Source organism: Lepidochelys kempii, chromosome 12 (genome assembly GCF_965140285.1).
Source record: "Lepidochelys kempii isolate rLepKem1 chromosome 12, rLepKem1.hap1, whole genome shotgun sequence".
Lineage (NCBI taxonomy): Eukaryota > Metazoa > Chordata > Testudines > Cheloniidae > Lepidochelys > Lepidochelys kempii.
In genome coordinates, this window is record NC_136391.1 from 2,980,945 (window position 1) to 2,999,962 (window position 19,018).

General features: G+C 56.7%; 1 protein-coding gene across 11 annotated transcripts in view; it reads right to left on the reverse strand.

Annotated features, from left to right (window-relative positions):
• RIPOR1 (RHO family interacting cell polarization regulator 1) overlaps positions 1 to 19,018 on the reverse strand; it is a 118,238-nt gene that overhangs the window by 47,789 nt on the left and 51,431 nt on the right. Inside the window, exon 1 of one of the 11 annotated variants that reach the window (XM_073307136.2) lies at positions 3,449 to 3,583. The exons of the other annotated variants lie outside the window; for them this stretch is intronic. Within the exon in view, the coding sequence (XP_073163237.2) occupies positions 3,449 to 3,467 (19 nt within the window). The 5' untranslated portion in view covers positions 3,468 to 3,583. Of the gene's footprint in view, positions 1 to 3,448; positions 3,584 to 19,018 lie in introns of those variants that run through there. 11 annotated transcript variants of the gene reach the window in all.

Here is a 19,018-nt window from a genome sequence, read left to right on the forward strand (position 1 = left end):
CACTCACATGTGCCCCACCACACTAATGGAGACAGACACCCACAAATGCCCCCTTACCCATCAATGGAGACAGACAAATGGACATGTGTGCCCATCACTCCAGTGCAGATAGACATATGCATTCCCATGCCCGCAGCTGCCGGGAGAAGATGTTTTCTACGAGGTGATTGCAAGGACCCCTGACCAGTTCCTCTAAGCCTGGCTAACCTGACTAGCTGCAGCCCTGGGATCCGGGTCTGAGCCCCGCAGGCAGACAAGATGCCAGCTCCCTGGGTCACAGAGCTGCCATGGAGCTGGCGTGAACCCAGCCTGGCTCATCTCCTTCCTGAAGATTGCTGGGAGCACACTATCCATCCGGAAGAGCCTGCCACAGGAAAAGCTCTGGCTAAGCCTGCTCTTGGCGTGAGGGCAGGGCCCATGGAACACTACCCCCACCCCACCTGGGGCACCAGCCCCAAGCGCCATCACCACCACGGGGACAACCCAAGGAGTTGGAGGATGTGATTGCAGAGCCATTGGCCATTATCTTTGAAAACTCATGGCAATGGGGGGAGGTCTCGGACAACTGGAAAAAGGCTAATGTAGTGCCCGTCTTTAAAAAAGGGAAGGAGGAGGATCCGGGGAACTACAGACCAGTTAGCCTTACCTCTGTCCCTGGAAAAATCATGGTGCAGGTCCTCAAGGAATCAATTCTGAAGCACTTAGAGGAGAGGAAAGTGATCAGGAACAGTCAGCATGGATTCACCAACGGCAAGTCATGCCTGACTAATCTAATTGCCTTCTATGACGAGATAACTGGCTCTGTGGATGACGGGAAAGCGGTGGACACGTTGTTCCTTGACTTTAGAAAAGCTTTCGACACGGTCTCCCACAATATTCTTGCCAGCAAGTTAAAGAAGTATGGGCTGGATGAATGGACTATAAGGTGGATAGAAAATTGGCTAGATTGTCGGGCTCAACGGGTAGTGATCAGTGGCTCCATGTCTACTTGGCAGCCGGTATCAAGTGGAGTGCCCCAAGGGTCGGTCCTGGGGCTGGTTTTGTTCAATATCTTCATCAGTGACCTGGAGGATGGCGTGGATTGCACCCTCAGCAAGTTTGCAGATGACACTAAACTAGGAGGAGAAGTAGATACGCTGGAGGATAGGGATAGGATACAGAGGGCCCTAGACAAATTGGAGGATTGGGCCAAAAGAAATCTGATGAGGTTCAACAAGGACAAATGCAGAGTTCTGCAATTAGGACGGAAGAATCCCATGCACCGCTACAGACTAGGGACCAAATGGCTTGGCAGCAGTTCTGCAGAAAAGGACCGAGGGGTTACAGTGAACGAGAAGCTGGATATGAGTCAACAGTGTGCCCTTGTTGCCAAGAAGGCCAATGGCATTTTGGGATGTATATGTAGGGGCATTGTCAGCAGATCGAGGGACGTGATCGTTCCCCTCTATTCAACATTGGTGAGGCCTCCTCTCGAGTACTGTGTCCAGTTTTGGGCTTCACACTATAAGAAGGAGGTGGAAAAATTGGAAAGAGTCCAGCGGAGGGCAACAAAAATGATGAGGGGATTGGAACACATGACTTAGGGAACTGGGATTGTTTAGTCTGCAGAAGAGAAGAATGAGGCGGGACTTGATAGCTCCTTTCAAGTACCTGAAAGGTGGTTCCAAAGAGGATGGATCTAGACTGTTCTCAGTGGTAGCGGATGACAGAACAAGGAGTAATGGTCTCAAGTTGCAGTGGGGGAGGTTTAGGTTGGATATTAGGAAAAACTTTTTCACAAGGAGGGTGGTTAAGCACTGGAATGCGTTACCTAGGGACGTGGTGGAATCTTCTTCCTTTGAAGTTTTTAAGGTCAGGCTTGACAAAGCCCTGACTGGGATGATTTAGTTGGGGATTGGTCCTGCTTTGAGCAGGGGGTTGGACTAGATGACCTCCTGAGGTCCCTTCCAGCCCTGATATTCTATGATTCTTGCCTCTCCCTGGGCCTGGCAGCCACGGCACAGTGGGGACCCAGTCCTTTGCTGTGCCCAGACCATCCTTCCAGGGGCTGAGCGGAGAGAGCTCAGAGAACTTCTCTGTCCCCACAGCTTACGCTGGCAGGGTGCGGTGTGAGAGGGCATTGCCACCTCTCTGGTGGAGCCCTTAGCATCCTCCTACCCCTCGCCAGTCCCCCGTCTCAGCCTGCCCTACCTGGCCAGTACCTGGCGGAGGGCCGCCACTTGCTGTCTATGCCATGAAACTGAGACTCAGCACTGCTTCTGCTCTCTATACTCCCAGCTAGGGGCCCTAATACTCCCCAGCCCTGCTCACTGGCCCCAAGCCCCCCACTGCAGCCTCTCCAGGCTGTGCAGGGGTCCCAGCGTGCTGCCCTGCTGAGGTGCACAGTGGAGGGACAGAGTACAAAGGGCTGTCAGTGGGCAGTGGGAGAGACCTACCCACAGCCAGCAGCAGTGCCAGCTGACTTCACAGCACCACTGTAGCTCCCAGCCTGCCCCCCACTGTCTATTTTGGGACTCTCGCTATCCGTAACAAGTGGTTTGCATGGCAAAATGATGGCAGGGGGAGGAGCGACTGCCACAGTGTCGACTCACCACGTGAGAGACCACGACACCACAGTTACCGGAACACGCGACACCACAGAACCACCGGGAGCCCAGCTCACCGGGCACTACACCCCACAGCTGGTGGGAGTGCAGCCCGCCAGGTGCTATGCCACAGAGTCAGCCATCTGGGTGCTACATCCCAGAGGTGCAGGGAGCCCAGCCCACCGGGCACTACGCCCCACAGCTGGCAGAAGCCCGGCCCCCTGGCAGCAAGCTTGTGCATCTCCCAGGCCCAGTAACGGGGGGCCTGTCCAGACTCCTACATCACAGCATCCCAGCTGCAGCAGGGACCATGCAGGATCACTCCAGCCTCACGCACAGCCCCCTTCTGCAAACAGCACCTGGCTGTCCAGCACACACTCAGCACCCCAGCCCAGCCATCCTTCCCGTCCCATGAGGCTCTATGCACCTTGCAAACAACGAATGGGGCCTCCTTGCCCCCACAAAGTGAAGTATGATTATGCCTGGATTACAGAGGGGAAACTGAAGCACAGAGCCAGGCAGCGACTCACCAAGGCCACAGAGGAGGAGCATACCCCAGCTCTCTTAATCTAGCCACAGGACCATCTTCCTTCTTGGGCCTGCCCATATCTCTAGGGAAACCTCAAGCCCCACACATACCCTCTGGACCTACAGCACAGGAGCAGGGGGAGGTCAGGCAGCAGAGGGCACGCTCTCCCCTCCCGCCCCCTCGCCCCCCTGCCTTGCTCGCTCCTGTGCCTGGACTGGGTCACTAGAAAAAGCGAGAGGAGGAAGCCACCCGGACCGAGGTGGGCATCCCGCTGCGGGGAAGCCAGGCACAGCAGGTTCGCGGGGCGGAGGTGGCTCTAAGTGGGCCCCGGTACCTTTGTATCTGCCGTTCATTCTGGGGCGGCGGTGCCAGGGAGCAGCAGCTGCTGGTCCCCTCTCTCACAGGAGGTTAAGCCATCTAGGGCTGCCTGCAGCAGCCGGCTCTGCTCCCTGCGCTCCCCAGCCGGCTGAGCCGGGCCCAGTCTCCTCCCACGCTTCCCGTGCCCGAGGCCTGACATCACTGCATGGTTCCTGCTGCTCCCAAAGCGGTGAGTCAAACCCACGCCTCCAAAGGGAAGGGAGCGCCCCGCCAGCACCGACTACACTGCCACCATGGCCGGGGGGCTGAGACAGGCACTGACGGTGCCTCCCAGCCCTCCACTGCTTGCTCCAGCCTCCTCCAGAGTGTACCCTTCAACCTGTCCCCCCACCCCCCGCAGGATGCTGGGCTCCGGGGAGAGCGCACACACCTGGGCACGGGCTCCCTGAGCTATGTGGCTTCCCTTCCCCTTGTGCACGGCGCCGCCGTTTGGCGCCAAGCATGAGTGGGAAACAAGAGTGAAACCAGTCCAACTCCCAGTGCAGGGCTATCTCAGGAGAAGGCCACTTCCCCATTCATTCCCCAGCAACCCTGAATTCCTGCCGCCAGGGCATCAGCCTTCCGCTGCGGCAGCCAGGGCTGGAGTCTCTCTGAAAGGTACCATGGCTCTGCCCATCTATGTTGAACGCCTTCCCCTCCAAGGATCTCAAAGCACCGAGCCTCACAGCCTGGCTGGGGAGGGAAGCAGTGAGCACTAGCCTGGTTATATTGGCCTGGAAAGCAAGGCACGGGTGCAAGGGACGTGCCCAAGATCAGACGGGGAGCCAGTGCCAGAGAGCTCAGGCCTGTGACTCCCAGGATCCGGCACTGATCAACGGACACAAACACCCCACAGGTGTTTGTGTGTCAGCAGGGCCGGAACGTGCCACTGGGCAGTGTGCAACGGCAGCTGGGAAAGCCCTGCTTTCGAGCCCCTGTGCCAGAACCACCCTGCCCAGTTCCGACAGCCTCCTGGGACCGTGCTCCATCCTATGGCATATGTGGCAGCTTGAGGCTGGATGCCTGGGTCCCGCACACAATGGGCTGCACAGGCTGGGTCACCTTAGAAACACTACCAACCCCAGCAGTGAGATACAGCTCCTCCGTGGGGCAGAGCAAGACTCTCCTGCCAGGCCAGCCCTGTGCGGGGAGGTCCGGACCACAGCATGCAGCTGTGTCGACTCCAGCAGCGCCCATGGCAGGGCTCCATGGGCCAGCACCTGGCACCTTGGGGGATGAGGCCCATAGACACAGGCTTCTCAGCCAGCACGATTACAGATGCCCCTGGGGCAGAGCAGGGGAGCAGGGCTCCTCAGCACAGCCTGTCCTGAAGCCAGCCAGGAGGGGCCGGACAGGCCTCCAGGACAAAGGAAAGGAGAGATCCTGGATGCTTTGTCACTCCTGTTCCAAAAAGACAGAGCCCTTGTAAGCGCTGAGTGGGTTTGACATGAGCAGCGCAGAGCTGGGGGGCAGGGGAATGCTTTATTTGCCAGCCTTCCACAATCATGAGAAACAGCCTCCCACTGCTCTGCAGCCAGAGGGGCCTACAGGGACAGGGCAGGAAGGGGTTAATGGGTAACCCACTCCCCAAAGGGTTAATGCACCTAGCATTGCAGAGTTAACCTGGAGAATCCTGCTCTGCAGGCGCAGGGAAGATGAGGCGGGCGCAGAAGATAATTAACCCTAGCTGGGGGACACCCAGGTCAGAGATTGCCTCCCCTCCCGTGTTGGTCCACAAAGCACCCAGAGACGGTAACCTGGGCTGCTGCCCTGCTCCTGCTCTTTACGATGGAGTTTTCCCTCCGTCCCTGCTGGTTTTTCACTGTCTCCAGTCTATGTCTTGCCTTTCTCTGGGCTCGTCACGATGGCACCGAGCGCCTCACCCGCTAATGAAGCAGCCTGCATGACACCCCATGCAGTGCCCTGGTATCTATCCACGCAGCCGCCATACACATGGGAGAAAGGAGGTCTTTGTTACAGATCCAGTGCCCCCCGCCCCTTTAACCCAACATCAGTGCATGGCTCCCGAGACTGGATGAGCATCCCTGGTGTGGCTGCAGGAGTGCTTAAGGCGGCCTGGCAGGGTGCAGCCTGGGAGCTCTCATGCGCTGACCGAAAGGGGCAGGGGACTGGATCTTTATACAGGTTCCTTCTTCCACCTGCTCCTAAGGCCCAAGAGGTAGACAGGAGTTAACAGAAAAACTACAGTGTTAGCAATGCGGTCAAATGCTCACTCAACTTCCTATCTGATCTCTCAGGATCACTAACTCTCCAGTCAACAGACCATCTTTGGGGCAATGCATGCAGAACACGCTTTCTTCTCACACAGGCCATCAAGCTCTGGACTACCTAGAAACAAGGGAAGAGCACAGTCCAGCTCCCCCCTTTACAGGTCACTTTAAATCCCAGGCTGGACACTGGCAAAAGAATGGCACTCCACATCTCCACGCCCCCAGCAAGTCTGCAAAGGGAGTCGGCAAGCTGCTTCCTTGTCTGCATTTCATGAACATCCTCTTCAGTGCCAGGGAACATTCCTGGGCTGCAACCACTGGACTTTCTGCAACCTCAATGGGACCCTTTCCTCGAGGAGCTGAGCGGGGTGTGGAAGTGAACTGGGCCTTTCGGGATGCTCCTGATGGCAGGAGGGGAGGGAGATGAGGGGAGGGGCAGTGACTGAGCCCATCACACATTATGTAGGGCTCAGGGAGAGTGGCTAGTGTCCTGGCCCTGCAGTGGGATGGAGGAGGGGGAGAGAGTGGCTTGACACAGGTGTCGGGGGGCTCCCTGGAAGCCCCACTATCCAGACAGCCTGACTCAAGCAATCTGTGGAGCAGGCTCTCAAGTAACACTGCACAGGGTCCCAAAGCCTCCACGCCTATCCACGGACCTCCCCGCTCTCCCAGGAGACAGGCTGGGGTTTTGATAGCCGCATCCCAGAGAGGTAAACAGAGGCCACAGGCACCAACTTCTACTGGTGCTCGTGGGTGCTCGACCCCCCCTCTGCCCCCGGCCCTGCCCCAACTCCACCCCTGCCCCTGCCTCCATTCCAACCCCTTCCCCAAAGCCCCTGCCCCAACTCTGCCACCTCCCTGCCCCTATTCTGACTCCTTCCCCAAATCACGGCCCCGGCCCTGCCTCCTCCCCTGAGTACGCCATGTTCCCGCTCCTCCCCGCTCCCTCCCGGAGCTTGCTTCAGCTGTTTGGCGGCAGCAAGCGCTGGGAGGTAGGCAGAGGAGCAGGGACGCAGCGCGCTCAGGGGAGGAGGCGGGGGAAGAGGTGAAGTGGGACAGGGCGGGGAGCTTGGCTGCTGGTGGGTGCAGAGCACCCACTAATTTTTCCCTGTGGGTGCTCCAGCCCCAGAGCACCCATGGAGTTGGTGCCTATGACAGAGGCACAGACAGACAGTGTGGGCTAGTGAGCAGGGCACTGCTCTAGGACTCAGGAGTCCTGCGTTGTATTCCCAGCTCTGCTGCTGACCGGTGGGGTGACCATGGAAGAGTCCCTGCCCCTCTCTGTGCTGGTTGCCCTCCTCCGTGTGTCTGGCTTGTCCATTGAGATGGGCAGTGACTCTCAGTGCGTCCGGGAAATGCCTGGCTCAATGCAGCGCTGCTCTCAGGTGGGAAGTGTAGGCACCACCCCTAATACCAAGTAATGGTGACAGGAGTTAAGTGACTTGCCCAAAGTGACACAGAAAATCAGTGGCAAAGGCTTGGACAGAATCCAGGCATCCTGACACTCATTCCCTATTGACTGAGGGCAGTCCCTGGTCTACCCGCCAGTCAGAGAGCGCAGAGCTGTGCCCTGCAACGTAGCCAAGAGCTTCATCCAACAGCCTCAATGTCACAAGCAAGAGGGCTTGCACCCAGGGGGCTCCCCCATGCTCTCCTAACTCTCCCTGCTACTCAGCTTCCATTTCACCCCTGGCACCGCCTGACTCTGTTCCTCTCCCCTCGGTGTTTCACACCCTTCAGAGCAGCACATCCCCATCCACCGTTACACCAAGCCAGCAGGCTTGCTGCTCCCCAGATGGCCCTTCCCTCCCACCCCTTCGGTGCTGCTGCTGTTCTCCAAGTACTCCCCTGGGCTGGTCTCTTGCAGATACCGACTGGCCGAGACCCTGGCAGGGTCTCCCTGAAGGACAGCCCTTCTGTGCCTGGCAAGGTGACTGAGGCTGCATGCCTGGGGATAGCCATCCTCTCACACTGGGTACTCACAGCTCAGCTGCTGCTCACTACTTTCCAAATGGCCGGGAACTTTCCGGGAACTTTCCAAATGGCCCTGGAATGTGGGGCTTTCTGGGGGTGCGGAGAGGGGTGGGCAGGAGAACACTGAGCTTTCTGCCCCAGGCTGTGCAGCCCCTCCTGTCTCACTGAGGGCAGGGGAGGACCAAAGGTCCATTAGCCATTAGTGTGCATTGCTAGACCACTCCCTGCCAGTGGCTAATGCCATTGCTGGGCAAGGCCCCTGTGACGCATGTCTAGAAAAGGTTAAACATCCTGCAAAAACATCCCACAGAAGACATGTGCGGAGATAATGTTTTTGTGTATTTACATATGTATAAGTAGGGTGGACAATGTAATCAACAGACCCTGTCTATGCTGTATTCTGATCATTCAGAGGTCAAAAGAACATCCTATCATGTAAACAAATTGTAAACACGGGCTATCTCGGTATTCATCTCTCTCTGAAATGTACTGTGAATAGTGGAGGAACAAGCAAATGGCCTTATTTAATTCCTATAGCTAAGTACCAATGATGGACCTCCTTCAAAGTCAGCCTAATTACCTTTTGTTCCCTGAAGAATTCCAACTTGTCAAAAGATATGGAATTGTATAAAAGATCCTTGGGTCCTGATTCTGTCATCTCAGATCTCCTTAGACTTCATCAGGGGAAGTTTGAGTCGCAAGACTGAGGTCCCAGTTATGCTGGTACGCCCTGAATATGAGATTTGGACATTGGACTATGATCTATGAACTGAATTCTAAAGGAACTTTTTGCAACTACAAAGCTCACCATCTCTGCTGTGAATCTGAACCTCAATGAATTGAACTCAGGTCTGTATGTATATTGGGCTTTTAACCCTACTCTTTCTCGTTTTTTAATACATTTTAGTTTAGTTAATAAGAATTGCTATAATTGTATTTGGGTAAGATCTGAAATGTTCGTTAACCTGGGAGGCAATGTGTCTGATCCTTCGGGATTGGTAGAACCTGTTCTTTTATATGATGAAATAAGATTTACAAAAATTGTTGTCATATCTGACGTGGGTACCTGGATGGAGTCCTGAAGCTGGGATCCCTTTAAGGGACCTGTGTTGTTTGGATTTCTGAGTAACCAGAAAGGTAATAAAGAAGCTGTTTTATGCTGGCCTAGTGAACCTAAGTATTGGAATATCCAGCAGCTTTTGGGGGTTTGGCTGCCCCATTCTTTGCAGTTCACCCTAATTGAGTGACTATAGTTGGCCCCCACTAGGACCTCAGTAACAGCCCCACTCTAGGGTTGCTAACTTTCTACTCGCACAAAACTGAACAACTTTTCCCAGCCCCCTACTCCTCCTCTGAGGCCCCGCCCCTTCTCAGAGGCTCCACCCCCCGCTCACTCCATCCCCCCTCCCTCTGTCACTCACCCTCCCTCACTCGCTCATTTTCGCCAGGCTGGGGCATGGGGTTGGGGTGGGTGTGAGGGCTCCGGCTGGGGGTGCAGGCTCTGAGGTGGGGCTGGGGATGAGGGGTTTGGGATGCAGGAGGGGACTCCAGGCTGGGATCGAGGGGTTCAGAGGATGGGAGGGGGATCCGGGTTGGGGTACAGGAGGGGATGAGGGGTGCAGGCTCCAGGCAGCACTTACCTACGGCATCTCCCAGAAGCAGTGGCATGTCCCCCCCTCCAGCTACTACGGGGAGGCGTGGCCAGGCAGCTCTGCATGGGGCGGGGACAGCGTGTGGAGCCCCCTGGCTGCCCCTACACATAGGAGTTGGAGGGGGGACATGCCACTGCTTCTGGGAGCTGTACGGAGCCATGGCAGGCAGGCAGCCTTCCTTAGCCCCACTGCGCCGCCAACCGGACTTTTAATGGCCCAGTCAGCGGTGCTGACCAGAGCTGCCAAGATCTCTTTTCAACCGGGCATTCTGGTTGAAAACCAGACACCTGACAACCCTACTTCACTCCCTGAATGGTGCCCCCAGAGAGGCCTCTGGCTGAGGGCAGGAAGGGTCTAAGCGGTGGGGGAGTTTCCCTTTGAACAATGCCAAGGTAAGGGAGGTGTCCCTAAACAGTGGCACCCCAGCAAGGGCCCATCAGCAGCCTACCAGGATCCTGAAAGCTGCATCACTGCAGCAGGGCACAGCCAACCTCCTGTTCTCATCTTTAACAGGGAGGTGCGGGCCACGGGGACTACAGGTCCCAGCATGCACTGCAGCAAGAGCTCCAGCTCAAGGACGAGGACTGTACTATGGGACTTGTAGTCCATGTCAGCTGCACCACCGTAACAAAGGGTGCAGTTGAGCCAGCTGCCTCTGCTCCCATACCCATGTAGGGAGCACGGTGATGGGGCACATCCCCCCCGTGTCTCAGCCTCCCACAGCTCCAGAGGGGAAAGGCCCAAGAGGAAGAGCCCGGATCCCAGCCAGGAAGAAAAGGAAAAGCCACCTCCCTCCTGGCTCCTTTCCTGTTTGCTGCTGTTTTTAGAGCAAGGGCGGGGAAACATCCAAGAGGCACAATGCGCAAGGGGAACCTCTCCCCTGAGTTTGGGGAGAGCAGGCCCCCACCCCTCCTCAGCAGGGGCCCAAAGGCTAAGTGTAGCGGGCAGGAGCCCAGCAGCAGAGCCGTGCGGGAGGATCAGGCTGTCAGTGCCGCATGCGCCATTCCCCACGCAGCCTCCACCCCATTTCACAGCTGGGCACAGGCATGCACCAACGCCTTTCAAGCCAGATGAGGTCTCCCAGCCCTTCCCAGAAGATGAAGCTGGGGCTACACCCCTGTGCTCTCCCTGAACCAGAAACCTGGCATCCCACCGACAAGGCACAGTCATGCCTGGGACCTGGCAGGCTTCACTGCTCTCTCTGCTCAGGAGAGGGGCACACTGCCCCGGCCTCCCAGTGGCTGCACTATGGCTCTGCACACAGCCAGCAGCTCCCAAACCTGGCAGGACTCCGGACACGCCCAGGCCCAGCTAGGCAGACTCAGAGGAGCACCCCTCTCTCCCCCCGCCCTGGGCACAGCCACTGACTCTGGGGAGTCAGCAGTTAGATAATGATAATCAAGTTGGGCCATTTCCAGCCCAAATCCAGGTTTTCTAACACCCCCCCCTTGATAATAACTTGATTATCATTCACATTGTAAGGAGAGTGATCACTTTAGATAAGCTATTGCCAGCAGGAGAGTGGGGTGGGGGGAGGTATTTTTTCATGCTTTGTGTGTATAAAAGATCTTTTACACTTTCCACAGTATGCATCCGATGAAGTGAGCTGTAGCTCACGAAAGCTTATGCTCAAATAAATTGGTTAGTCTCTAAGGTGCCACAAGGTGGCTCCATGTCTAGTTGGCAGCCGGTATCAAGTGGAGTGCCCCAAGGGTCGGTCCTGGGGCCGGTTTTGTTCAATATCTTCATAAATGATCTGGAGGATGGTGTGGATTGCACTCTCAGCAAATTTGCGGATGATACTAAACTGGGAGAAGTGGTAGATACGCTGGAGGGGAGGGATAGGATACAGAAGGACCTAGACAAATTGGAGGATTGGGCCAAAAGAAATCTGATGAGGTTCAATAAGGATAAGTGCAGGGTCCTGCACTTAGGACGGAAGAACCCAATGCACCGCTACAGACTAGGGACTGTATGGCTAGGCAGCAGTTCTGCGGAAAAGGACCTGGGGGTAACTGTGGACGAGAAGCTGGATATGAGTCAGCAGTGTGCCCTTGTTGCCAAGAAGGCCAATGGCATTTTGGGATGTGTAAGTAGGGGCATAGCGAGCAGATCGAGGGACGTGATCGTTCCCCTCTATTCGACATTGGTGAGGCCTCATCTGGAGTACTGTGTCCAGTTTTGGGCCCCACACTTCAAGAAGGATGTGGATAAATTGGAGAGAGTCCAGCGAAGGGCAACAAAAATGATGAGGGGACTGGAACACATGAGTTATGAGGAGAGGCTGAGGGAGCTGGGATTGTTTAGCCTGCAGAAGAGAAGAATGAGGGGGGATTTGATAGCTGCTTTCAACTACCTGAAAGGGGGTTCCAAAGAGGATGGCTCTAGACTGTTCTCAATGGTAGCAGATGACAGAACGAGGAGTAATGGTCTCAAGTTGCAGTGGGGGAGGTTTAGATTGGATATTAGGAAAAACTTTTTCACTAAGAGGGTGGTGAAACACTGGAATGCGTTACCTAGGGAGGTGGTAGAATCTCCTTCCTTAGAGGTTTTTAAGGTCAGGCTTGACAAAGCCCTGGCTGGGATGATTTAACTGGGAATTGGTCCTGCTTCGAGCAGGGGGTTGGACTAGATGACCTTCTGGGGTCCCTTCCAACCCTGATATTCTATGATTCTATGATTCTAAGTACTCCTTTTCTTTTTGCGAATACAGACTGTTACTCTGAAACCAGCCTAGCAATGGCGCAGACAGTCTAATTAGCATCCTTGCAGAGTTAGACTGAGCCCAGAGACAGCTGGCCAATGGTGCCACCTTCAGGGAACAAGGAAGTTAGACATGGTCCCAGACTTCCCCAGGGCAGGGCCAGCAGCATCATGGACCCACACTCCACTCCCTGCCTGCAACATCTCCGGGGCATCTACAGCAGCTGCTCCCAAGGAAAGGTCCCATCAGCCCGTGTGAGCAGGAGCCTCTGACCTAGTGCTTCCCGCCAACTGTTCCTTCCAGCCGGGTCCTCTCCAGCCTTCCAGCCCCTCAGCCAGGCCCTCGCTACATGACAGGGCTTCCCTATTTCCCTGGCCCTGGGGAGAATGGTCCAGGCTGATCTCACTGTCAGGAGCTTTTCCAGTGAGTCAGAGGGATCCCACCCCAGTGCTCTGGCTATGCCACTCCCTGCTGGCTGTTCAGACCCTGCAGATGCTTGGCAGGCTGCTTCCATGGCCCCCTGCAGTATGCAATTAGCCATGTTCATTTAGCTCTTTTAATCACTGCTCCCCAGGCCTGTCACTCCCGCCAGCCCTCCCTGGGGCTGGTTTCTGGTCTCTGAACTCACATCAGATTGCTGATGTCTTCCCGTACCAAGCTGAGCTTCCCCGGCATGGTGTGAATCTGTGCCGGGGAGAAGGCAGCTGCTCCCTGTACCAGCCCTTCAGCGCGCAGCACCAGTTACCATAGGCCTCGGAAGAACTCACCCTGCTATAGCGCATCCCAGATCTCCTCTGGGCCTGCTCCCTTTATTGGGGATCCAAATAGCAGATGGGAAGCCCTGCAAGAGCCTCTTAGGGATAAAAGCTGCAGGGATGGCACGTAGCAAACTACACAGTGCGGCTGTGACCCCTGCAAACGTGAGGAACAGGAGAGGTACCGAGGGAATGAGGGGAGTTTCACCTTCTCCCCCAATTCCCCAGGACTCCCTAGAGCCACTGCTTCATACAGCCATGCCAGGAACTGTGGGATAGGTACCGGAGGGCAATGGGTCTGCAACAGTGTCACAGAGACAGTACGGATGTGGGGTGGGACTACACGGACACGCAGCCCAAGTAGCACTTCCACCAGCGTGGCACGGGTCTCTAGGGCACAGGCAGCCGCTCAGCCAGGGCTTCTGCACGGCCACCACAGATGCCCAGTCCCCTCCAGCGCCCCCTGCAGGGGTCAGTCACAACGGTGACGGGTTTCCCTGCACCTAGGCTGAGCCAACACTGAGCAGGCAGGATCCACACAACCTGAGGGCCATCATTTTCATCCTGTCTCCCAAAACATTGTCCAGAGCAGGGGGAGAGGCTGTATGACAAAACTCCCAGGGATTCACCTCCACTTAGATTGCATAATTACAAACAAGGATAACAATCCTCAGCGCTGAGCTTGACCTTTCCACCACTTCACAGGGAGGGAAACTGAGGCACATAGCAGGGAAGTGACTTGCCCAACGTCACCCAGCCTGCCACTGGACCTGGGGTTGCCACAGCTGACACTCTAGCCCTTCGTGCCTACCTGCCCAATGCAAACGCTCGCCCCCGGTAGCAGGCCTGCTCAGCCTGGACCTGCCAGAGCAGCGCCATTTGGGATCCAGCTGTCCCCTGCCTGAGGAGAGCCAGTGGAGAAATGAGGGACACCACCCATCCAGCTGGAAGCGGGGGCAATTGGAGGAAGAAGCGTCTGAAGTTCTCAGCCCCTTTCTAACAGCAGCAGAGACAGGCCCTGGCTAAGTATCACTAAGGAGGTTTCCAGGGCACTCAGCCTCCGGGAGAGGCGCCCATGTAAGGCCAAGGGCAGATGGAAGGGAGGTGTTTTTAAAGGACTGTTCTGCCAGTCCCTGCTTATATTCACAGGGGCTCTGGCCCAGGCTGGCAATCCATAGGTCCAGCCAGCCCAGGAGCCTGTACCAACCATGGTCGGCACCAGCTCCTTCAAAAGGAAGGTGCAGACAGTCCCAGGGAAGCCTCTAGCTCAGCCATTGCAGTTAGAGGTGGTCTGGCCTGGAGGTGGGAGAGGGCAGTGCCCTTCCCAAACTATTGGGGGTTCTAAATATTTACTGTAACGGGCTATTCTTGTTCCCAGTCTCAACATCTAATCCCTCCTGACTCCTGCTAAGCTCTGGGCCGCAATATCAGGTGGCAGTGAGTTCCACAGGCCAATTTCACATTGCGTGAAACAGCATTTCCTCTCATCAGTTTTACAGCTGCTGCCTGTCAGGTCACTGACCAGCCCCTGCTTGGCATCTACATTCCCAGGGGCCATGTTCTCTCTAAGGGAATCATCACAGGAGCACGTCTCTGCAGGCTGGTGAGCAATGCCTCTCCGGAGAGCCCAGGCCGTGCTCCAAGAGTCAGCACACATGGAAGTTTAACGTCTAGCACAGAGGGAGCAGGGGTGCACAGAGCACCTTCGGCTTCCTCTGGGTCTCTCCCCGTAGCCTCACTGGATAGCAAGAGCCTCCACTAGTGCACGACTGTGGTAGCAAGTTTATTTATTGGTCTGGAAATACCTGGGTCATTTGGGCCATGTATGGGAGGACCAGCATGGCTGGGAGTTAAAGGTAACCTGAGGTGGGGGGGAAATACAGGGCATCGGCCCCTTTTACTTCTTTCCAACAGAGAATAGCTGCGAAAGAGCTGGAGGGCAAAAACAACAGGGTTATTGCTTGTTTCCTGTTTACAATTGCCATACTGGGTCAGACCAAAGGGCCATGTAGCCCAGTGTCCAGTCTTCTGACAGTGGTAAATGCCAGGTGCCCCAGAGGGAATGAACAGAACAGGGAATCATCAAGTGATCCATCCCGTCTCCCACTCCCAGCTTCTGGCAAACAGAGGCTAGGGACACCATCCCTGCCCATCCTGGCTAATAGCCATTGATGGACTGGTCCTCCATGAACTTATCTAGTTCTTTTTTGAACCCTGTTATAGTTTTGGCCTTCACAACATTCTCTGGCAAAGAGTTCAACAGGTTGACTGTGAAAAAATACTTTATTTTGTTTGTTTTAAATCTGCTGCTTGTAAATTTCATTGGGTGACCCCTAGTTCTTGTGTTATGAGGAGTAAATAACACTTCCTTATTTACTTTCTCCACACCAGTCACTTCATGGACCTCTATCATATCCCCCTTTAGTTGTCTCTTTTCTAAGCTGAAAAGTCCCAGTCTTATTAATCTCTCCTCATATGGAAGCTATTCTCTACCCTCTCTGTACCTTTTTGAATTCCAATATACCTTTTTTGAGATGGGGTGACTAGGTCTGTAGGCAGTATTCAAGATGTGGGTGTACCATGGATTTATACAGAGGCAATTGAGGTGTTGTCTCCCTTGGAAGACTCTGGGGTGACTGGAGAAGTGGGAACATGACATCTCCCAGACACAGCCAAGCCACCACTATTATACAACAGTCCTGCCCAGCGGGAAGTCTGCAGGCCAGGCAGGAACAGAACCCAGTTCTCCTGGGTTCCAGTCCAGTGGTCTAGCCCCGCGAGAACTCTGTGCTCTTTTTAACTCCCCCGCACACACACACACACACACGGCCCTCTCAGCGTCCATCTGGTGACTGAGTGATGCAGGGGTACTACAGCATAAGCTGCACAGAACCATGGAGTTCATGACTGGATCACAATGCATGTGCACAAGGGGCAGAGTTAAGGTTGCCCAGGCAACCTTAATACTGGCATTTCCTAACTTCTGAGCGCTCGGCTCTGCACGCTGACCAGCCTGGGGATCAATGTGCAATGGGAAGCCTGGCCTAAAGGAGTGCTCTAGAGCACCCCAAGCCACGGGGACTGTGGCACAGCAGACTCTTGCTTCCCAAGACCACAGCGCTGGCATGTCCCCTTGGGCGCTGGCCCTGACAGGGAAGGTGCAAGACAGAGTGTTGCTGGACTGGCTGAGATGCATGCAGCCAGTGACCTTTACACAGGCCTGACGCACACAAATCCCTGCCTCGCTCCCCCCTCCCCCCAGCACAGGATAGGCAGGGAAAGAGGTCAATTCTCCCCGCAGCCCAGCCATGCGGAGCCAACTCACAGCACGTGCCCAGACAGAGGCAGCAGTTCTGTTTTGGGCCAGCTTGTCTGTTCTCCTTAAATCTTGACGAGAACACCAGGCTAAAGCAGATGAAGAGGGCACCAGAGGCGAGGGGGTGGATCCTCCCCACTCCCTGCTGCCCAGCTTCCAGAGGGCTGAGAAGAGGCCCCCGGATGTCAGGAGCCCTGGAAAAGCCAGGGACCTGTGGGCTGAGGGTCCCCTTCCTGCCCTAGGCCAGGTACCCTGGGACCCATCCAGGGCCTCTGCCTTGCACTTCTCCCTTCTCCTGCAGGCTCCTTTTAACCCCTTGGTGACCAGCAGCCCACACCCAGTGCAGGAGGTTCTGATCTCTGCACCAGGCTAGTTGGTACTTTCCCAGTGGGAGTATTCTTCAGTTGTATCTGGGCACGGGGCAGTCGCCCGGGAGGTTCAGGGTCCCAGAGCCCAGGCTCCAGCCTGAGCGGCTACACTGCAGTTCACAGCCCCGCAGTCCAAGCCCCATGCCCTAGAGTTCTAAGCCAGAAGGGAGCACCAGAGCATCCTGCCTGACCCCCTATATAGCAAAGGCCCCCAGCACCCACACAGTAACCCCAACAACTGGACTGAGACCAAGCGTTACAGCCCTCAGGAGAGGACTGCCCTGTGCCAGGCAGAGAATGGGGAGTGAGGGTCACCAGTGCCCGAGGCCCCACAATGGCCAGAAAACAACAAAGGGAGCTACACCCCAACAATCCTGCCAAGTGACCCCCATCCGCTGCCAAGGCAGGACGAACCGGGATAGAGACCAGGGCTGATGAGCCTTGCCCCCACCCAATGTCCCAGCCCCAGCCCTGCTGCTGCAGAAGGAGATAAGCCAAAACAAAACAGAACGCATGGGTGGGGCGGGGCCGGTGGGGGAAGGGGGAAGGGCAAGGGTCGGGCTGGTAGGAAGGATTGGAGCCGCTGGCCAGGGCAGCAGCCAGGTGCGAGGCAAACAGCAGCTGGGGTTCCTACAGGGCTCTCCCCAGACTTTGCTAGAGGGATCCAGGCTTTATCCCAGCCTCGGGCTGGCAGGCCTGGCCCTCCCTCAGTCAGAGCTGCCTGGGGGCCCCCCCAAAGATGGAGCCCAAAGCCAGCAGCAGGAGGCTGGGCTCAGGTGCCCCCCTGGGTAGCTGTTCAGATACAGAGTTCTCCGCCTGGAAGTGTCCCCTGCTGCTGGCAGCCCCCGCAGCTACCAGAGCCACCCGCCAACAAAAGGCCCCAACTCAGAGGGCAGGTACCATGGGCTGCTCTGATGGGCTGGCTCCAACAGGGCTGGAGCAGGCAGCTAGTGGCCACCCCACAGCAATGAAGGGGTTAAACTAAGTGCAGCCCAGAAGATGGGGCTGGAGGGGGGGCTCTCTGCCACCTCTCCTCTCACCTCAGGCCCAGCCTTTCAGGGACAGTCCCCAGAGTTCCCCTCGCTCGCCTGGATCCATTCACCTGGCCCAGGGACTAACCAAGCAGCTGAGGGGAGCCCATGCAGCCATGCTGGAAAGCCCCACACCAAGGGGGCCAGCCCGAGGCTCTGCCACCAGCACCCACCTGCCTTCGGCTACACGTCCGGGCCTGCCTGCCACTCACTACGGCACAACCACCCAGGATGTACCCCTCTCCCACCTGTTGAAAGGCCCCACTACTGTGCCTTGCAGAGGCCCACCCTCCCCACGGCCCTGCCAGCTCCCTGTCAGCCTGTGGGTCTCGGCTGCCGGCTCTCCCCAAGGCTGGAACACTCCACTGCCATTGGGGAAATCAGCTGGCCCTTGGCCTGCTGCAAGGGGCACAGCACCTGTGCTCAGACTGGGGCCTGCCCGCGCTCACTGCCCAGGGGCAGGAGAGAGGCAGGACCTGCAGCTGGGCATCAGGGGTGCTGGCAGGGGAGTCACACCCACGTCCTCACCTCGCCCCAGAGTGAGCCCAGCCAGCTGTGCCTTGCCAGAGTGATCTGCTGCAGAGACACGCAAGGGGGGGTGGGGAGCTGCCCTCCTGGCACCCAGGGAGCAGAGATCAGCCACTCAGGACGCTGGCCCCAGCCTGCAGGTGCCTCAGGAACAATCAACACAAGAGACCAGTCACCTCCAGAGACCGGGCTCAAGGAGAAACAGCTCCCGTGGGAGTGGCAGAGCCACAAAATCCACCACAGTCGGGACAAGGCAGGAGCGAGGGGCACCAGCAGAGCCCAGGCCAGGAGAGGAGGGGGCTGTGGATCGGAATCGAGGGGCACCTGCCGAGCTGGGGGTGTGGGGCTTGGATAACAAGGGGGGCTGAGGGTCAGGACTGAGGGGCACCAGCAGAGTGCACAACGCCCACCAGCTCCCGTGCCCCTCGGCCTGCCATTGCTAACACAGCACGGGTCCGGAGAGATTTAATGCGGCCTCATGCAGCCGGCCCCTGCCCGGGGAGAGACTCATGGGCACAAGGAGCGCCTGAGTGGGACAGAGACAGCAATGCAGCTGCGTCCTCGCCCCAGAGATCCAGCCCCTGGGACCTCACCCCACACGGGCTACCTCCGCAACTGTGACCTCGACCACACCCACCCACACTCAGAGGGGTCAATCACACAACTGCCCTACCCAGACCCAGTCATTTGGGTCTGTACAGCAGCAGGCAGCCAGGCCCAGGGGGTTCTAGAGGGTAACCATGTCAGCCCTCGATGTTAATATGGGGTACAGCCCATGGAGACTACAGATCCCAGCATGCACTACTCCACCTCAATGTGACCAGCCTCAACAGGAAGCATTGCATGCTGGGTTCTGTAGTCTCCATATGTCCCGTCGTCCTCCCCCACCGTACTGGGCTAAAACACGGCCAGCACCCCCAGAGTCTGGTCTCAGAGTGCCATCGTCTGTGCTGAACTGCCAAGTCCAAGGAGAGGCCTGGGGAGGAGA